The sequence below is a fragment of the Scyliorhinus canicula genome, chromosome 3 (genome assembly GCF_902713615.1).
Source record: "Scyliorhinus canicula chromosome 3, sScyCan1.1, whole genome shotgun sequence".
NCBI lineage: Eukaryota > Metazoa > Chordata > Chondrichthyes > Carcharhiniformes > Scyliorhinidae > Scyliorhinus > Scyliorhinus canicula.
The window spans coordinates 170,659,479-170,679,398 of NC_052148.1; the positions used below are offsets into that span (position 1 = coordinate 170,659,479).

General features: G+C 44.5%; 1 protein-coding gene across 13 annotated transcripts in view; it reads right to left on the reverse strand.

The window, feature by feature from the left end:
- Window positions 1-1,034: 1,034 nt before the first annotated feature.
- ptpn13 (protein tyrosine phosphatase non-receptor type 13) overlaps window positions 1,035-19,920 on the reverse strand; it is a 367,703-nt gene continuing 348,817 nt past the window's right edge. For 12 of the 13 annotated variants that reach the window (XM_038791751.1, XM_038791755.1, XM_038791749.1 and 9 more), the window contains 4 exons: window positions 16,106-16,443; window positions 14,428-14,643; window positions 5,551-5,613; window positions 1,035-1,790 (listed from right to left, as the gene is read on the reverse strand). In XM_038791751.1, coding sequence (XP_038647679.1) covers window positions 1,704-1,790; window positions 5,551-5,613; window positions 14,428-14,643; window positions 16,106-16,443 — 704 coding nt within the window. In that variant the 3' untranslated portion in view covers window positions 1,035-1,703. Of the gene's footprint in view, window positions 1,791-5,550; window positions 5,614-14,427; window positions 14,644-16,105; window positions 16,444-19,920 lie in introns of those variants that run through there. The other variant, XM_038791753.1, reaches the window with a different exon arrangement.

Below are 19,920 nucleotides of genomic sequence, written 5' to 3' on the forward strand. Positions count from 1 at the left end.
CCCTATTCTCCCCTACCCAGGGGGATAGGCGGGCCGTACCGGGAAACTCAGCAGCCGGGCCTTGTCCCTGGCTTCAAGGCCCGGCGTGCCAAGAATGACGCCGCGGCGGAGCCGCGCATGCATGGGTTGGACAGCTCAAACCCGCGCATGTACGGTTGCCGTCTTTCCCCTCAGCCGCCCCGCAAGACGTGGCGGCTTGATCTTGCGGGCCGGCGGAGGGGAAAGAGTGCGTCCCCTTGAGACGCCGGCCCGACGACTGGTGGGCACCGATCGCGGGCCAGTCCCCTCCCGAGCACGGTCGTTGTGCTCGATCCGCGATCCGCCCCCCCCTAGGCCCCACACTTACCTGGCGCGCCATGTTCACGACGGCAGCGACCAGGTGTGGTTGGCGCCGTCGTGAACAGGTCGGGAACGGCAGGCCGCTTGGCCCATCCGGGTTGGAGAATCGCGGGCCGCCTTGAAAAACGGCGGCCCACGTTTCTCCGAGCGGCGTGTCGTAAAACCGGACACGCCATTTTGGGGGGTGGGGGGGGGGGGGGGGGGGGGGGAGTGGGAGAATAGCGGGAGGTGCGGGAGCAGACCTCCCCCTATTCTCCCACCCATCGTGGTTGCGGAGAATCGCGGCCTTAGTCTCCAGAATGGAGAATCCAGCTTGTTGTCTCCATCCAACAGCAATGGAACTAAACAGGCATTTCTTTCTTCAGGTAGTCTCTGCAAATGAAAATAGGTGGTTACTTGATTTTATTACAGCTTTGCTGGAGTTGGGTATGGTTCCAGGAGCATTTCTGCAACATAAATGCATGTAACAGGTAGAGCAGAACAGAAATGCAGCACTTCTCGTAGAATAGTCCATATTTAAACTCTGACTACAGAACTTAAAAACTAGTGTGCATTACTAATTTCAGAAAGAACCACTTATCCATAGGTCTCTTTTATCTACATGCTTGTATCCTGTACAAAAAGCAAGTTAAGAAAAATAATCAGATCCCTATTAACCAAATATGATCCCAGAATAATAGATTTACAGATTATACTTTTTTTTTAAACAAGAAAGTACCCCCATTGGGGCATTTCCACATTTTATTTACAATTTTTGAGTATCCAGTTAATACATTTAGATATATCCAGATAGATTTGTTAAACATAATTATGTACAAGAAACATTATAGATGAAAAGGAATTTTTAAATTGTACATTATACAGGAAACCTTTCACTGCCATTGTGAATAATTCCAAAGGCATAAGATCAATACTGTTTTCATTTTTGTCTATACAGCGGTAACCGTACAATAATCAAGAAATAATGCATTGAACAGATTCAAATAAATATTGCAATCTGTACTGTACGCATTTATAACATGGTCAGCATTAGCAGTATATTTTTCAAATGCAGTTGCTGTCATAAATTCTTAAATATTACCACAGATCAACATTTGCACGAGGCATACTGAATTTGTAAGTTTTCATTTCCAGTTCGTAACAGGTACTAGCAGCTACAAAATATTTAACTTTTCATAATGTTTTGCTTATTTCTGTATTTTGTCCTGCAGGCTGTTCTTTAGACATATTCACATGGTCTTTGTGGTCAGAATAATAACACAATCATATTTGTAGAATAAGGCTGATTTGTTGGTGATAAAGCAGTTTTGTTTTCTTCCTGTAGTAAGGAGACAACTTTCCAGTTATAAGCATTTTGAAAGTCTTTATTGAGCCGTTGCCATTTCTTTTTCCTTCAGTTGAAGTTGTGTGAGAACATGTAGGATGACTTGATAGCAGAACACATACTGAGCCTACACAAAGAAACAGTCTTTTAAAAAAGGTTGTTCTTTCTTGAACAGATAATTACTGAATTAAAAAAAAACTGATGTGGAGATGCCGGCGTTGGACTGGGGTGAGCACAGTAAAACGTCTTACAACACCAGGTTAAAGTCCAACAGGTTTGTTTCAAATCACTAACTTTCGGAGCGCAGCTCCTTCCTCAGGTGAATGAAGAGGTAAATGATACCTCTTCATTCACCTGAGAGCAGACACCAGGCCCATCCAAGATGGCCCTGCCAAATCCCCCATCAAAATAGAAGAAAAATTGATAGCCACCAGAGAACTAACCCTGCCTCTTCCCACCTCCCATCAATGCCACACCCAAATAACCCAGCAAACAATAACAAGGAAAACAAAGACTCCTACCCTTCCCCTCCCAACCAAAAAACAAAAATCCTAAGCTCATGCTTAAAACTCCCCCCATAGCATGAGTTAACAGGTACCCCCACTGCTCCGCTCCCATTAACTAGCTATATACAGTGAGCAATCGGCTCCACGCAAAGTAATAAACAAATCAAAAACCATAACGCCAACCAGCTCCCCGCCCAAATTCAACTTTAATTGTTCCAATGCAAAAAACAAGAAATGAGAACACCCATCCCACAAAACCCACAGTAAAGATCTAAGTACAAAACCCAAAACCCCCAATACAAACCACACACAATCCACTCCCACCCCTTGACAGACATCTCCCAACCAATACAATTAACAGTTATATCGATTCCAGCCCATGCTCTGCATAAATGCCTCTACCTTTTCCGGAGCCTCAAAGTAATAAGATTTTGATTAATAAGTCACTCTTAGGCATGTCGGGTAAACCAAGCCAATTCAAACATTTTTCCTATATAGCGCGGCCTTGGTCTTGTTGAATGCTGCATGCCTCTTGAAGGGAAACTAGAAAGAGCTGAAGATAGCCATCATCACAAGCTGTGAAGAAACCATTGGCTACAAGACCAGAAATCACCAAGACAGGTTCGACAAGAAGAGGAAAGCTCCCTGCGCCGGGCAAAATGACATAACCAGTAAGGTAAAGTGGAGAGCTCAAAAACCAGCCAAGGTGGATGTACAAAGAAGAACTAGGGATTTCAAAAACCTATTGTAGATTGAGAAAGCTAAGGAGTTGCAACTCCTCGCTGACAAGCCAATCACCCCAGGCTTCTTCAGGACCACCAAGGCAATATGAGGACCCAGCATCCTAGGCCTCAAACAGAGTAAGTATGAAACCCCATTGAGAGACAGAGAAAATATCAGCCTTTGATGGAGAGAGCACTTCAAAGAACTCCTAAACTGTAATACAATCATTGATGTGGACGTGTTTGAGGAAATCCTCCCAATTCTCCATCAATGATGACCTTGGACTCCCACCAAAAATGGATGAAGTCGAAGCCACCATTAAACACGTGAAGAATGGAAAAGCTGCAGGGGTGAACGCGATTCCAGCAGAGATTTTCAAACTTGGAGGAGAAGAGATCTCCCATCTCCATCAGCTGTTCTGGAAAAGAAATTCCTACCCACCTCAGGGATGTCGTCATCGCCCCCATCTTTGTGAAAGGAAATAAAGTGGACTGTGGGAACTACCGAGGAGTCTCCCTACTCTCCATCATCTGGAAGATCATCTTCCGAATTGCCGCGAGCCGCATTCACCCAGTCTCTTAAGAAATCCTTCCGGAAAGACAGTGTGGCTTCTGACCAAACCGTGGAACAGCTTTCACTGCTCAGCAACTTCAATAGAAATGGCAGGAGCAACATCAACCCCTCTGCATGATCTTTATTGATCTGACCAAGGCTGTTAACTCAGTCAATCGAGAAGTGCTACATTCTCAGACTCTTCCACGACAGCTGTCCGAGACAGTCCTCAACAATGGAAATAATACAGAAATCTACGAGGTCAAGATTGGATTGGATTGGATTTGTTTATTGTCACGTATACCGAGGTACAGCGAAAAGTATTTTTCTGCAAGCAGCTCAACAGATCATTCAGTACATGGGAAGAAAAGGGAATTAAACAGAATTCAAGAAAGTACAGGAGAATACATAATAGGGCAACACAATATATACAATGTACTACATAAGCATTGGCATCGGATGAAGCAGACAGGGTGTAGTGTTAATGAGGTCAGTCCATAAGAGGGTCATTTAGGAGTCTGGTGACAGTGGGGAAGAAGCTGTTTTTGAGTCTGTTCGTGCGTATTCTCAGACTTCTGAATCTCCTGCCCGATGGAAGAAGTTGGAAAAGTGAGTAAGCCGGGTGGGAGGGATCCTTGATTATGCTGCCTGCTTTCCCCCGGCAGCGGGAGGTGTAGATGAAATCAATGGATGGGAGGCAGGTTCGTGTGATGGACTGGGCGGTATTCACGACTCTCTGAAGTTCTTTGCGGTCCTGGGCCGAGCAGTTGCCATACCATACCAGATGGTTGCCATACCAGATTAGAGTCAAGCAGGGATGTGTCATTGCCCCCACCTTTTTCTCCACTCTTTCACCTTGTTAAGAACAAGCTTCCATGTGGAATGGACATCGTCTATAGGATCGATGGAAAACATTTCAACCTCATCCAGTTTAAATCCAAGAAGAATATGACACTAACGTTGCTTGCGGAACTTCAGTATACAGATGAGATCGCCATCTCCACCCTCTCAGATTAGAATCTCCAAGCCATGTTTGACACCTTCGCAGAGGCACCTTACCAAAGAATCGGTCTCAGACTCACCCTCAAGAAGACACAAGTCCTTTGCCAACCCGCCCCAGGGCCACTCCGTTCTCTCCCCTCCATCAAGATCAATGGAGAAACCCTCCCAAATGTGAAACGTTTCTCCTACCTGGGGAATTACCTCACATCCAAGGCCGATATTGATACGGTGATCCAACATCACATCCAGTCCACAAGAGCCTCCTTCTGATGCCTGAGGATAGAGTCTTTGATGACCGCAACATCCGTGCTGACACCAAGGTCCTTTTGTACAAGGCAGCCATCCTACCAACTCTATTATAATGTTCCGAAACATGGACTTTGTCCAGATGGCACCTCAAGGCCCTGGAGAGGTACCACCAACGCTGTCTGAGATGGATTCTCTGCATCAGCTGGGAGGACAGGCATACTAACATCAGTGTCCTTGAAGCAGCCCAGAGCACCAGCAGAGGCCATGATCATCCAAAACCAACTCTGTTGGGCCGGCCATGTGCTTAGGATGTCATGTCCCGACTGCGAAAGCAAATCTTCTTTGCTCAGCTCGAGAAAGGCACCCAGACAAGAGGGCAAAGGATGCGCTTCAACAACACCCTGAAGTTTACCCCAAGAAATGCAACATTGACATCAACTCCTGGGAGACCCTTTCTCAAAAGAGACCTACTTGGAGTAACCACCTGATTAAAGGGACGATTCTTTAAGGACACCCAATGACAAGAGGTGGCCCAGAAAAGGAGCCCGAGAAGAAACAACAATGATCTAGAGTCCAAGAACTGATTCCACCTCGCTGAAACACCTTCCAAGTGCGCTGTGGAAAATGTCGCTCTAGGATTGGGCTCGTAAGGCATGCAAGAACATGTCACCAGTAACACAGAGTTTCTTAGGTGGATAATCAGAGAAAAATTCTTGTTGCACACTTCCTCAAAATTAGCAGTTATGTTATTTCGTCCTTCAAGAAATTTCACCAGTTAAGGAGATTGTATTGCAATGCACTAAAGAGTCTTTTCAACTCCGCAACAAAATGGATTTAATGTTCCAAAAAGCTTACCTCAGTCTGGATCATCCCATGTCTTTGGCATCTCATAGCTTCAACAATATGAGAAATGTCAAACTGTTGGCAAACAAAAGGCAGAATTAGAAAGTGTGTAGCAAACAAATGAAAACAGATGCAATTAAGGCCCATGCAACTTATAGCAAGTTGAAGCCAACAAAAATCCACCCAAGGGAGCACTATCACCAAACTCTTGCTCAACTCTTTAATTTACGCTGGCCTTACATCCCATATATGAAACCTACCTTTCAGTATATCAGCCAAGCTGTCATATATTCATGTTAAGTCAGGATGGTTCGCAGGTTGATGAACCATTCAATGCAGTTTCACAAGTATGGTGGTCAGAAGCACAAACCCATGTGAATTCTCAAGAGGCAGCCCAGTAAGTTTGATTGTTTATTTCAAACAATACAATAACCAAAAATTGAGTTCATTATATAATTTAAGACAAGCATGATCAACTCAAGCCATTGCTCAAACCTAGATTTCACAAATGCATATGGCTGAGATTCAATAGATGCTGAAATGCAGGCAAGGATCAAAGGTAAAAGCAAATTACTGCGGATGCTGGAATCGGAAGCAAAAACAGAATATACTGGACAATCTCAGCAGGTCTGACACCATCTGTCGAGACAGAAGGGAGCTAACGTTTCAAGTCTGGATGACTCTTTGTCAAAGCTCACAGGTGCTTCTGCTTTTTTTCCAGTTTCCCTGTGGAGAACAAAGTGATTGGTAGAAATCTTAGTTTCTTCCAACTTTTGCATTCCTGCCATATATAATAAACGGAATGCACATTGTGGCTTTCATTCACAATATCACACATAGAACAGTACAGCACAGAACAGGCCCTTCGGCCCTCGATGTTGTGCCGAACAATGATCACCCTATTTTAAACCCACGTATCCACCCTATACCCGTAACCCAACAATCCCCCCATTAACCTTACACTACGGGCAATTTAGCCCGTATGACATCGCATACTTGTTGCTTTTGGGTCCACTTTTGTGATGAAGTCCTAGGTTCCAAAATGCATTTCTTATCAACGTGGTATCAAAATATCTTGTGTTAAGTTAATGCCTTTAATGCAGTGATACATCCCAGATACATCATAGGAGAGATTATCAAGCATAATTTGACTCCGAGTCACATAAAGTGATATTATGACAGATGCCCAGCAGCTTTGTCAATGAAGTAGGTTTTAAGGAGCATCTTGAAGGGGTGGGGGGTAGAGGTGGCGAGGTTTATGGAGGAAATTCCACAGTTTAGAGCCTCAGTGTAAGGCAATGCCACCAATGGTGGAGCAATTTCAATCGTGTTCGCTAAAGAGACGAGAGTTGGAAAGGCATGGGTATATCAGAGGATTATAAGGCTGGAGGAGGTTATAGGGAAAGGGAAGGATGAAGTCACAGAGGAATTTGAAAACAAAGAATGATCATTTTAAAATCAAAAATTTACCAAACTGGGAGACAGTGGGAGAATTGAGAAACCAATCAGCACTGGGGCAATGGGCGACTGGGATTCAGTGCGAGTTTTATATAGGCAGCAGAGTAATCAAATTTTTTGGTGCAGTAATGAAACTTTTTCAATTTAAGTTTGAATTACCACACAATAAACCAACTTTGAACCAAAAAATGTAGATTGAAAATCTCAGAATCATTGAATGGTTACAGCCCAGGAGGAAGCCATTCAGTCTGGCTGGCTCTCTGCAGGAACAATGCAGCTAATCCCACTCCACCGCTCTTTTCCTAAAACACTGATAAACCCAACTGTATACCTTTCTCCAGTCTAAAAAAAACTATTCACCACGACTTTGTTTTTTATCACTCAGCCAACTTAGTACCTATGCTGCCACTTTCCTTTTGGAAGTCCATATGGAACATACCAACTGCATAACCCTCGCCAAGTATCTGTTACCTCAGTAAAAAAGTCAGTCAAGTTTTCTAAACACAAATTGCCTTTGAAAAATCTGTGCTGACTACGGCTAATTAATCCACACATGTCCAAGTGATTGTTAATTTTGTCCCAAATTACTGTTTCCAAAAGCTTTTCCACCATTACATTTAAACTGGCCTGTAGTGATGGGTTTATCCGTCCATCTTTTTTAAACCAGGATATAATATTTGCAATTCTCCTGTCCTTTGGCATCATGTCCGTATCGAAAGAGGACTGGAAGCTTACGGTCAGTGCCTCTCCAATTTCCATCCATACCCCCCTCAGTATGTTTGGATGCATTCCATCTGATCCTGGTGATTTATCAATGTTAAGTATAGCCAGACTTTCGAATGCTTCTTTATCAGTTAGCCTATTCACTTTCGCAACTATCTTCACTTTCAATATGACTTGGGTGCCACCTTCTTCCTTGGTAAAAACAGAATGCAAAGTACTAATTTAGTACCTCAGCTTTGCCCACTGCCTCCATGCGTAGGTCCGTAAGTAAACCTCCCCATCCGCTCTTACTGTACTAGTTAGATACTTATAGACTTTTGGATACATTTTAGGTAAGTAAGCTGCCAGCCTCTTCTCATGCTCACTCTTTGCCTCTCTACTTTCATTTTCAATTTCTCTTTGAAATTTCTGAAATCAGCCTGGCTCTCACTTGCATTATAACTCTTTTTAAAAAAAAAATTTAGAGTACCCAATTCATTTTTTCCAATTAAGGGGCAATTTAGCGTGGTGAATCCACCTAACCTGCACATCTTTGGGTTGTGGGGGTGAAACCCACGCAAACACAGGGAGAATGTGCAAACTCCAGACGGGCAGTGATCCAGAGCCGGGATCGAACCTGGCGGCATGAGGCAGCAGTGCTGCCACTGCGCCACCGTGCTGCCTGTATCATAACTCTGACATCGGTAATAGGGTCCCTTTTCCTGCTTCATCCAACTCTCTGTCTCTTATATTCCTGGGAGCTCTGGCCTGTCCTGCCTTCCACCCAGACTGTGCAAATGTACCTTGACTATGCCTGAATCATATCCTTGTTTCTATTCAATTAATTGGCACAAGATTAGATTTGATATTGCAAACTAAATTTCCCTCATGTAAAGTACACTGACAGTAGGCCACAGAAACACACCACCTAATTACATCCAGATTTAGTCTGCTGACCGTAAAAAAAAGTTTTTTTATAGTTGGCTGTGTGTTACATTATGAGTTTATCCCTCGTTTTTTAGAACAAATGCTTTTGCAGGTGGGAGGGAGCAGAGAAATGATTAAAGTAAGAAAAAAAAAATTCCTGACCATTTGAATGAATTGTAAACATTATATTGTGAAGTGCTTGAGGTTATATATGTTAAGGCAAGGGATTCAATGTGTTGAATTAGTCACTTTACCCACTACAGCACCTTCCCTGAGCTTGTCACTGCTAAACTTAATCTTCATAATTACAAACTGTTGAAAATTAAAACATCTTGACATATCCTTGTATTCAGGGTCTACAGTGGAACTTGCTACAATGTTTGTTTGCGTGTTAATAAATAAAATGGTCAATTTTTTTATTGCTGTTGGAAGAACGCTTTTTACTGCTGAATGTAAGCATCAAAGCATCATATGCATACCACCTGGATCATTAAGCCCCTTTTGAAGTAGCCATCTACCAGACGAGAGAGTGCCAAGGACCGGTTCTAATCAAAACATGCTGTAGTGTTCATGATATAATAAGAAACATGCTTTTTGCAGGTGTAGTCAACCAAATTATATACAGAAGACATTTTCTGTGTTCTTCAGAAAAAAAGGTAATGTTTCCATTTATCTTCCTCTGGAAGACTTCATCGCTTGCTGGGGTAATACAGACACTAACAGTCCCCAAGAACGCATACACAGGGCCAAATTCCAAACAAAAACTCAGTTAGTGAATGTCTGCAGACAATTTGATTGCACAAAACAGGCAAGCCAGATCTTATTCTAAAGAAAAACATAATTTCTATAAAAACCTTTCACAACTGCAGGATATCCAAAAGCGCTTTACAGCCATGAGGTGCAGCAGATTCCCACAATCAGCAATGTAGCAGTGACCAGATTATCCGTTTCATGATTTTGATTGAGGGATACATATTTGTCAAGACACCAAGGGTAACACTCCTTCGAAATAGTGCTCTGTGATCCTTTACATCCAACAGAGATCGGATTGTTCAAAGTCTCAACCAAACGATGGCACTTCTGACATTATAGCACTCGTCATCCTCGATCTTTCTGCTCAAGTCAAAAGATTGTGAGATGTATCGATGGCCTTCTGACTTAGTGGCCAAGATACTACAAACTAAGCCATGTTGACACCTGATATCTATATTTGTGTAGTCACATAAAGTGCTTGGGAGTTAAACGTTGGCTGAACTTTCCCTTCTCTAGCTTAGAGGCGCCAAAGTCAATTGTAGTCTACAACTGCTGCCATGGCTTACCTCAGCTAATGCATCACAGTCCAGGGAGCAAACCTGGTTTGTGTAGTTCATTAGCACATTCAGCTGTTCATTTCATCCATTGACCACAAATGGACCCATTGAAGAGTCCCCAATTTAGCTGAAGATAAAGACATTCTCTTTCGTACTTGTCCTGAATGACAGGATGTGCAAATAGCTTTAAATTCCATCAAATTTAAAGACAACTATCTAACAGGAATTCTACCTGTCAATATTTTCTATTACTGTTCTATTTTCTATTCTAATGCAGCTATTAGTGACAATTAACTTGAGTTTAACACCATCTGCTCTTGTGCAGATCTATTGTATAACTTCCTTGAGATTTCATTTTAGTCACACCTCCCTTTGGAGAACGTAGCAACTATTTTCTGAAAGTCAAAGTATACTACGGACAAGTATTAATAATTGATGTTTCCGTTTTTGGTCAGCTGATCCTTATGCACCAGAGGGAAGAAAAAAGATGCCATAATTACTAATCATTAGGCCCAGTAATTCTGATGAGTACATTGAATAAAACCTTAAATTCCTAAACATAATTTAGATTTATTTCCAAAGTGATTAAATTTAAGTATTCAGACAGATTTTTAATTAGTAATGGGTTGAAGTGTTATGGAAAATGGGCAGGATGGTGGAGTTGAGGCTATGATGAGATCAGTCATGATCGCATTGTACGGTGGAGCAGGCTAGAGAGGCTAAATTGCCTACTCTTGCTCCTGGTTCTTATGTTCTATGAAAGACCTATTCTGCTAATTCCACCTTCCAGCTCTTGGTCTGTAGCCCTGTAGGTAACAGCACGTCAAGCACAAATATGGTGTTCTTGATTAATAAGGGGATTTCTTGATTCAGCCCCATTTGTTTGTGTCACTTTCCTGACCATATTCTGCATCCCAATAATGGCTTGGGATGTAGGAACTCTTTGAGCTCATGCAACCTCTTACGATGATGGCTTTGTAAAGGTGCAAATGCATGTCCCACAGGGCAAGTCTTTGGCAGTAAGCTGAGATAGTCCATTTACCAGCCATCCTAATACACTTTTACCAAGGTTATGGTGGCACAGTGGTTAGTACTGCTGCCTAACAGCACCTGGGACCTGGGTTTGATTCTGACCACAGGTGTGTCTGCGTGGGTTTCCTCCAGGTGTTCCAGTTTCCTCCCACAGTCCAAAAAAGCGCAGGTGAGGTGGATTGCCATGCTAAATTGCCCCTTAGCATGCAAAAGGCTAGGTGGTGTAGCCATCTAAGATGGACACTGGGCTACAAAATGGAGAACCGCAAGGAACACAGGGAAAAACAGTCATAGTGAGGACACACAGCTTGCAAAAGACTGTTTTGCATTTTGCACGTACAGAAACCAGTTTCCAAAGAGTTGCAGAGTTTCAGCCAAAGGTGCAAATGGGAAACAGATCTGCATATTAATGAGGTGATCCCGGCCCAGGCCCAGGTACAATAGAAACATTTAAGTATCAATGGATACTTTTCCAGACAGAATGGCGCCAAAGCAATCAAACAAAGAGCCGTAGGGACCGCCCCAAACATCGAGAAACGACCCTAGGATTGGGGAGTTTGAAAGATATCGATTGGGAAAGACCCAATAGATGAAGGAACCACCCCAAGGGGGCCTGAACCTCCTGGGACCTATAAAAGGAAGGTCAAGCACATGACTCGGTCTGTTGCTTCCAGACTCTGGCCCAGATCTGTTGCATCGCATCCTGACTCCAGTTTCATCACCGGCCGTTGAGCATCAGCCATCGAACTGTAAGTGCCAACACAACGATCGCTACGTGATCCAGACCTTGCTAGCTCTTGACAACTTTGCCAATCAGAAAGTTACAGACCAAGAACGGGACGAAGGCCTTGCTTCCTGACCTTGCCTGTTGCTGTCTAGATAAGTATTTAGTTGTTTAGTATTAGAAGTAAGTTAGTCTCTTTAGCGTATGCATGAGTATTTATTATATTTGTTATAATAAACACCAATCGTTTGGACTTACTAATCAGTGTATGGATTTATTACTTTGAACCTGACCTTGATATACTTGTGACGGTGTCTCAATACGACACCTGGCGACTCCGAGCATAATTACACATACAGAGCCATAGTAGTGTTAAGCACACGGCCTTTAAACGGAGGCGTGTTAATCACACTCCAGTAAAACGAGCAACATTTAGTGGCGACATCCTGACGGGACGCGGTTACAAGTGGCACCCCCACTCCGTCGAGGACCCAGAAATGTGATTTAGAAATCCAATTGAGAAAAAGGAAAAATCACAAGTAATCAAGGTGTTCAAACCAATAAAGATAATTCGGAAGTGTGTTTTGTGCATGCGTACTAACAGGGTTGTAAGGTTAACCTGAGAGCTTTTTGTAATGGCCCTTCTTCCCGCAGCTCTTACACAGAGCGGAGCAGGCCAGGCAGGGGTGTTTGGAGAGGCCGCAAAAATAGCAGCGGGGCCCCATTAGCTTGTCGGAGCGACCCGCAGCACATGCCTGGGGGGGGGGGGGTGGTCGGGGTCAGCGGAGGACGGAGGTGGCGCGTGCCATGAAGTCCAAGGGGTTGCCACGCGACCGGGGGCGTATGTGCGGGTGTTCAGGGAGGTCGCGAGGCTGAGGGCGTTCTTCTCCAGCAATCGTTGGCGGATAGAGGAGGATTGCATGCCGGCAACGTAAGCGTCTCCAATTAAAAGTTCCATGTGCTCTGTCGCAGAAACTTGGGGACAGGCACACATTCTCCCTAGAGCCGTGAGGGCCTGGTAAAACTCGTCGAGTGACTCACCAGGGAACTGTTGTCTAGTAGTCAGGAGGTGCTGTGCATATACTTCGTTGACCGGCTGGAGAAAGTGTCCTCTCAGAATATCCATGGCCGCGTCATAATCATTTTTGTCCTCAATCATTGAGTATACCGCCGTGCTCACAACGAGTGGAAAATGTGGAGTTTCTGCTCCTTGGTGGGCTTGCTGGCTGCAGTTGTCGGGTAACTGTTGAAACACGCCTGCCAATGTTTAAAGATTGCCGGCGCATTTGAAGCATGCGGGCTGATGTGGAGGCAGTCAGGCTTGATGCGCAGCTCCATTTCAAAATTCTAGCTGATTAAATTGATGTACCATCAATTGGACACGAGGCACGATGAAGGTCCAAACTTAGGCTTTAATCAGCTAGTGGTTAGCCCGGTGGTCGACTACAGAGAAAGGCCGACCGCCGGGAACTCTGGGTACTTATACCCCGCCTCGGAGGCGGGGTCTACTTGCTTCTCGACCAATTGGTGAACGGTCACGTGACTAGTCCCAGCCAATCAGACGAGAGGCACATGGCCAGCCAGAGCCATTTGGAAACCAATGCTCTGCACCAGTGCTCCCATTCATACTACCACACCCGGAGACGGATTTTGCTAGTTTGACAGGACTCTGAACTGCCAAAGGCAGGGGTATGGGTGAGATTTTGGCAGAGTTTCTGCATTTGGATAAAATTAAGTTTGTAATTCGAGGGCTGGTACTCGGGCGGCAGGGGCTGAGTGGGGGTCGTGGTTGGAAGGGGATGCGGGGACGGAAGGATTTTGTTACCTGTTGCCGGGGTTCATTTTTGTATTTTTGTGAATATATATATATTTAAAATGCCTGCAATAAAGGGTCAATGAAGCACCCAAGACACTGTGCTCCTTGAGTTTGAGACTGTGGACAGCTGACAATGTTAAGGGTAACTCTTGATGGCCAATTAGTTTGACGAGCACAAGTTTCAGGAATGTTAGAGGGCACAATTGCTTTCTGCTTCAGGGATGGGCAAAGCTAATAGGCACCCTTCTTACTCAGGCTGCATCATTCTGAGATCTCACCCCATATAGCCACCTCATACTCCATGCCACAGAGATCAGACTAACACAGCCCTCTGAGAACTTTTAAACAACACAGTTCCCAGACTACACAGTCCAATAAGAACTTTTAACAACAGACAGCAGAGTTCAGGACCACCCACACCAACTGCTGCCCCCCTTCCCTCTCTCGGAGCTGGCCAGTGGGCTCTGACTCCCTGGGGCTAGGTGGAGACCGTTGTGCTCACCTCCTTCCTCTTTCTCAGAGGTCATAGCTTCTTTTTCTAGTTTTTAAAAAGTAGCAATTCGTGATGTCGCGCCTGGTAGGTGGGAAGATTCAATGAGGGCTGAAGATGCGACATTAACCACGCTACGTATATTATAATGGATTCAAATTCCGATTGTGTCCTCGGGGAGGGCCCGGGAAGACCGCACTCCACAATCTCATCGGAGCAAATCCCGTTTTTGGCTTTCCGCGAGATTTAGTGGCCAATACGGGATTAATGTCTGCGGTTATCGGGCCTGCTAAATCACACCCAACAACCCCAACAATGCAGCAATGTCTTGGAAATGCACTGATGTGCAAGCCTAGATTATGTGCTCAAATCCCCGGAATGATGAATTGAGGAGGATTTCATATAAATTAATACTGTGGAAAATACTTACATCGAGTCCTTTGCTGATGAATGTTAACACTGCATCTAGACAAATAAGTGTCCCAGAACGCCCAATTCCTGCACTGCAGTGAGTAATTATGGAGCCAGAACGTTTGATATGTCTCAGGTAGCTGAGAAAAATGACTAATTGTTCTGGTTGTTCTGGAGTCCCATGGTCTGGCCAGGCAGTAAAGTTCAGATGGGTTACTTGTCGTGACTCGCCACTCTGTACAAACAAAAGAATGATTTTTGTCACAGAACATACACCGCAAACAATGCTGCCCTGAAATATTAATATTAAATAAATGCTCAGATGGAGATGTGAAGATTGATTTTCCTATGGTTCCTGAACCTGGGTGTGCTGCAATTGCATTAATCTAAACCCATTCGAGGGCCAAATACCCAGAAGGGGAGGAAAGTCAGTTGTTGAGGCTGTCATAAAACAGCAGACAGAATTCTGTCACTGTCAACCTCGAGTTGATGGCCTTGCAAAATCATTAAAAACAGATTTTCCGAACTGTTTTGCTCCCTACTCATCTCTAATCAGAAATGGGCGAGCAAAGGATCCAAGGACTATTTTTTTCATTGACTCTTCAAAATGGACATCAGACACAATTTGGAGGACAATGAGGCAGAGGATGACGAACACCTCCTTCCACCTCAATAAAATGACTGTCCAGAATCAGTGCCTTTTGCAGCACTTTTTGAAAGAAATATTTTATTCAGGAATTTGCATAAACAAACAACACAAATGAAAGCAGAAGTAAAGTTATATAACGTAATAAATAACCAAGACCCACTCCACCCCCCTCACCCCTCCATACCCCCTCCTCCCATCCTGCCTTCCCCATTTTAACTCCCTTTCCCCCTCCTCTGCTGACACCTCAATCCTTAAAGAAGTCAATGAACGGCTTCCACCTCCGTGCAAACCCATCAGCCGACCCCCTCAGGCCGAACTTGACCTTCTCCAGCCTCAGGTATTCCGCCAGGCCAGTCACCCAGACCCCTGCTTTCGCTGGCCGAGTCCCTCCACCCTAGCAAAATGCGCCTCCGAGCTATCAGGAAGGCAAAGGCCAAAACATCAGCTTCTCTCACCGCCTAGACTCCTGGGTCTTCTGACACCCTAAATATCGCTACCTCTGGACTCGGGGGCACCTTTACCCCCAACACCTTGGACATTACGTCCACAAACCTCTGCCAGAACCCCTTCAGCTTTGGACATGCCCAAAACATGTGGACATGATTCATGGATCTCCCCGCACATTGCCCACAATGTGCTCCTCTACTCCCTCAAATAACTTACTCATCCTTGCCACCAACATATGCACCCTGTAAACTACTTTAAATTGAATAAGACTGAGTCTTGCACATGGCGAGGACGCATTCACCCTCTGCAGAGCCTCCTCCCACGTCCCGGCCTCCACTCCTCCCCCCTCCCCCCCCCCCCCCCAAATCCCCTCCTCCCACTTGCACTTAATGTCCCCTATCATGGATCCCTTCCAATCCATCAGCTCCATAGTTGCACAAACACTGACTAGTTGATCCGTTTGCCAATGGTCTAGCCAACAGTGTGACATAAATATACAAATAATTATATCTTTTAGCACTTTGTGGCCTAGTATCTATTGCACAGTATACCAACTGTACCATTGAAAATATCATAATTTAGCGAATCCATTTGTACCTACCTTTATGTCAATCATCTCAATTTTCCGAATAATGAAGTCTTCCAATGATTGACAACTTTGAAGGATTATCTTAATCTTGTCATTTACTATCATTGACTTTCCCTGAAGTTCTGGCCAGTATCTTTGACATTTGATCTTTCCTCCTTCGACCTCCAGAGTCATCATAGCAATGATATTACACTCCTGTTCCCAAACCATTTGCCAAAAGTCTGCCTGTGTTTGAGGTAGAGGTCCTTGACATGCAATGTATGTATAGTCTTTCTTATCCACTGGTATGTTTATAAAGCTGGCATTAATGTATCCTTGCTCTTCTCCAAGAGGAACTCGTGTGCCATCATCTGCAATTAATACATAATTAATTGTGTTTCTACATTAATTTCCACATCTAATATCCATCTGTCAGATCATATTTATGTGAATACTCACAGGAAGCATAGAAAATTACAGACAGCCTTGTTTTAAAAAGTTGTGTAAAAAGATTGCCAGAGTTATGAATTCAATACTGAACTCTACATGTTTCCTTCTACATGAGAATTAAATAAGTATGCTGCTCTTTAAAAGCAATGCTTTTGTGAATAGAGGATGAAACTGAGACCAGAGGCCGAGCGATAAAAAGGTTGTTTTCATACCTAACCTCGGACATGTATTAAGTATGCAAGTAACAATCAACATTTGCTCATTTATTTAGTGTGTTCCATCCAGAAATATGCTTCATCACCTGATTAATTGAAATGGGATGAAATATTTTGAAGACACACCCCAACTTCCAGAGGTAACCCTGCAATACTCCAGGTAATGAAACATTGCAATGCACGCAATTCATCCTCTTGTCTTACTGAAGACATTTCTATTGTTTAAGAGTACAGAAGCAGTAATGATCCAGTGTGTCAGGAAGCTAGTGATTCCCAGTTGGATTGTTAGTTGCCTAAAATTCATGTTTTAAATGAATGATACAGTGCATTGACCTTAAATTACAGACAGTGCTGTCTAAATATGTTAAGACCAATAAGAAATAGGAGCTGGGTTGGCCATTTGACCTTTCAAGTCAGCTCAGCAATTTAATAAGATCATGGTTGATCGACTACTTCAACTCCACCGCCTTGCACTGTCCACATATCCAGCAATTCTCCCACCCGGCGTTTGGGGAGGGGGGGGGGGGGGGAATACCGCCCCATGTCTCCAATACTATTTCTTTGCTTCTACTGATTTCTTTAAGATCTCCATTGTTCCCAGAATGTTTTTTTTTGTCTTCAGATACCCAACATATTTGTTTAACACCTCTATCATTTCCATATTACTCATTATAATTTTATCCTTCGCTGCCTCTCGTAGATTCATGTTTATTTTCGTGAATCGATATCTATAAAAACCCTTACAATCTGTTTTGATGCCTCTTGCAAGTCTACTCTTATATTCTTATTCTTTTTCAATTTTTTGGTCCTCATTTGCTGAATTTTAAAATCTTCCCAATCTTCAGGTGTGTTACTACTTTTTTTGACAGCACTATAAGGCTCTTGCTTTGATCCAACTTTAATTCCTTTTGTTAGCCTTGGTTGGACCACTTTTCTTTGGGGCTGTTGTGTCTTAAATAAATATATATTTGTTGTAAATTATGTATTAATTATTTAAATGTCAACATTTCTTGTCTACCAACATATCTTATAATGTAATTTCCCATCTATCTTGCCAGCGCACCTCGCATACCTACGTAGTTTGCTGTTTAGCTTTAAGAAGCTGCACGGTAGCACAGTGGGTAGCAATGCTGCTTCACAGCGCCAGAGACCCGGGCTCAATTCCCGGCTTGGGTTACCGTCTGTGCGGAGTCTGCACGTTCTCCCTGTGTCTGCGTGGGTTTCCTCCGGGTGCATCGGCTTCTTCCCACAAGTCACGAAAGACGTGATGTTAGGTAATTTGGACATTCTGAATTCTCTCTCTGTGTACCCGAACAGGCGCCGGAATGTGGTGACTGGGGGATTTTCACAGTAACTGCATTGCAGTGTTAATGTAAGCCTACTTGTGACACTAATAATTATTATTATTTTGGGCTTAACCAAATCACTTTCAACTCAACATAAAATTCTATCACACTGTGGTCACTCTTCCCTATCAGGCCCCTTTACTGCAAGGTTATTAATTAACCCTTTCTGACTGCATAATGCTAGATTTGAAATAGCTTGATTTCTAGTTGGTTCCTCAAAATCCTGATCTAGAAAACTCTCTTTTGTACTTTCCATGAACTCACTGTTCACACGATTATAGCAAATTTGGTTTGTTAGGTGCATAAGAAGATTAACATCCCCCATCATTAGTGTATTACCCTTAATTACATGCACCTCTAATTTTCTATTTATACTCTGCCCTAACCTAGAAGTACTGTTAAGGAATCTAGAAGCAGCTCCCACGAATGTTTTCTGCCGCACTGTGGTTTCTTAGCTCCTCCCCAACAGATTCTACTTCTCGATTTTCAGAGCTATGTCCTTTCTCTCCATTGTCTTTATCCTATCCTTTATCATCAGGACTGCCCCTACTCCTCTTCCATTTTGGATATCTCCTCTAAAAGTTAGAAGAGGGGTCAGGGAATATTTGATTCTTATTACAATTACAAAGAAAGATTAAAGAAATGTTGTTTATTTTTGTTCTCTACCATGTTATTCCTGTAAACTGGACCAGCCCAAGCTGCAGGCGGGTGTGGGGGCAGTTGTCTCAGCCATTGCCTTGCTAATCGCTTGTAAGTGGGTCTTGTTGGAGTGGAGGTCAGCATCCCAACCTGTGCCTCAACATGGCGGGAGAAGGTGGGGCGGAATTCTCCGCTCCAGTGCGGAATCGGGAAGGGCGTCGTGAACTCGGCCGAGTTTCACAATGGCCTCGGAGATCGCTCCTCGCACCCTATTCACCCCCCACCCCCCCCTCCCCCCAGGGGGCTAGGAGCGGCGCTCCGTAAATCTCGGCCACCGGGCCTTGACGCTTGCGTCAAGATGGCGCCCCGAGAATGACGCGACGGCGGCGCCTAAGTGACGTCAGCCGCGCATGCGCAGGTTGGCCGGCTCCAACCCGCTAATGCGCGGCTGACGTCACGACGGCTCCAACCCGCGCATGCGCGGTCTTCCCCTCCGCTGCCCCGCAAGGCGTGGCGGCTTGATCTTGCGGGGCGGCGGAAGGGAAAGAGTGCGTCGCTTGGAGACGCCAGCCCGACGATTGGTGGGCACCGATCGTGGGCCAGTCCCCTCCCGAGCATGGCAATGGTGCTCACTCCCCTCACCGCCCCCCACAAGCCACAAACGAGCATTTGCCCCCCATGTTCACAACGGCAGCGACCAGGTGTGGTTGCCGCCGTCGTGAACCGGTCAGGAACGTCAGGCTGCTCGACCCATCCGGGCCGGAGAATCGCCGGTCGGCGTGAAAAACGGCGAGCGGTGATTCATCAGAGTGGGAGATGGGAGAATCGCGGGGGGTGCCAGGGCGGCGTGTCATGAGTCGCCCGGACCTCCCGCGAATCCCACCTGGCGTGGGGAGCGGAGAATCGCGCCCGTAAAGTTTGAGCTGAGGGAGGTGAAGGAGGGGTTATAAAATTGTTGGGGATTGTTCATCATTCAGTTTGGGGTGTTGGTTACAGTTGATTGTTATGGCGGGGGGGGGGGGGGGGGGGGGGGGGGGGTTGTTTTTGTATTGTGAAAATGGTGAAAATCTGTCGATAAAAATACTTAAAAAAATTAAAAATCTTCTTGTTTTTAAATATTGAAATTAAATTAAAGTGAACACAATTTGCTTTTTTTTTGAGTCATCAGTCTTTTGATATTTTAGTTTTACCAAACTTT